Consider the following 384-nt stretch of genomic DNA (forward strand, 5'->3'; position numbering starts at 1 on the left):
TGGGCGGTCGTTTAAAAACGAGCAAAGTGTGTTTTGCTGTTAGGGAAATAGAAATGATTTGATAGAGCTTCTAACTGTTTTTGTTTCTTTTTAGTTTTATTTTGAAATAAAAAAAAATTTCATACAGCTCAAAGTGCTTTACATAAACATTTTGCAAAGCTTCTGTCATCCACCTGTTTAGATCTGGGCTGGATCTCAGCCCTTGGGTCTTAATTCCCAACTTCCCAAAGCTCGTGAAAGCAAGTCCTGCATTACAGGCCTGGGAGGTTAGATGTATCGGGGCTAGGGAGACTTAATGCCTGTCATAGGGTGAATTTTTTTTTTTTTTTTTCCTTTATAGGACCCTACCCATGCCTGGAGGGGAGGGTTGGATCAGCAACTGAA

General features: G+C 40.1%; 1 protein-coding gene across 1 annotated transcript in view; it reads left to right on the forward strand.

The window, feature by feature from the left end:
* The window catches only part of BUB3 (BUB3 mitotic checkpoint protein), a 10559-nt gene that overhangs the window by 3435 nt on the left and 6740 nt on the right, over positions 1–384 (forward strand). The window contains exon 3 of the mRNA XM_010143570.1: positions 341–366. Coding sequence (XP_010141872.1) covers positions 341–366 — 26 coding nt within the window. The remainder of the gene's footprint in view (positions 1–340; positions 367–384) is intronic.

The sequence above is a fragment of the Buceros rhinoceros genome, unplaced genomic scaffold (assembly GCF_000710305.1).
Source record: "Buceros rhinoceros silvestris isolate BGI_N320 unplaced genomic scaffold, ASM71030v1 scaffold3269, whole genome shotgun sequence".
Lineage (NCBI taxonomy): Eukaryota > Metazoa > Chordata > Aves > Bucerotiformes > Bucerotidae > Buceros > Buceros rhinoceros.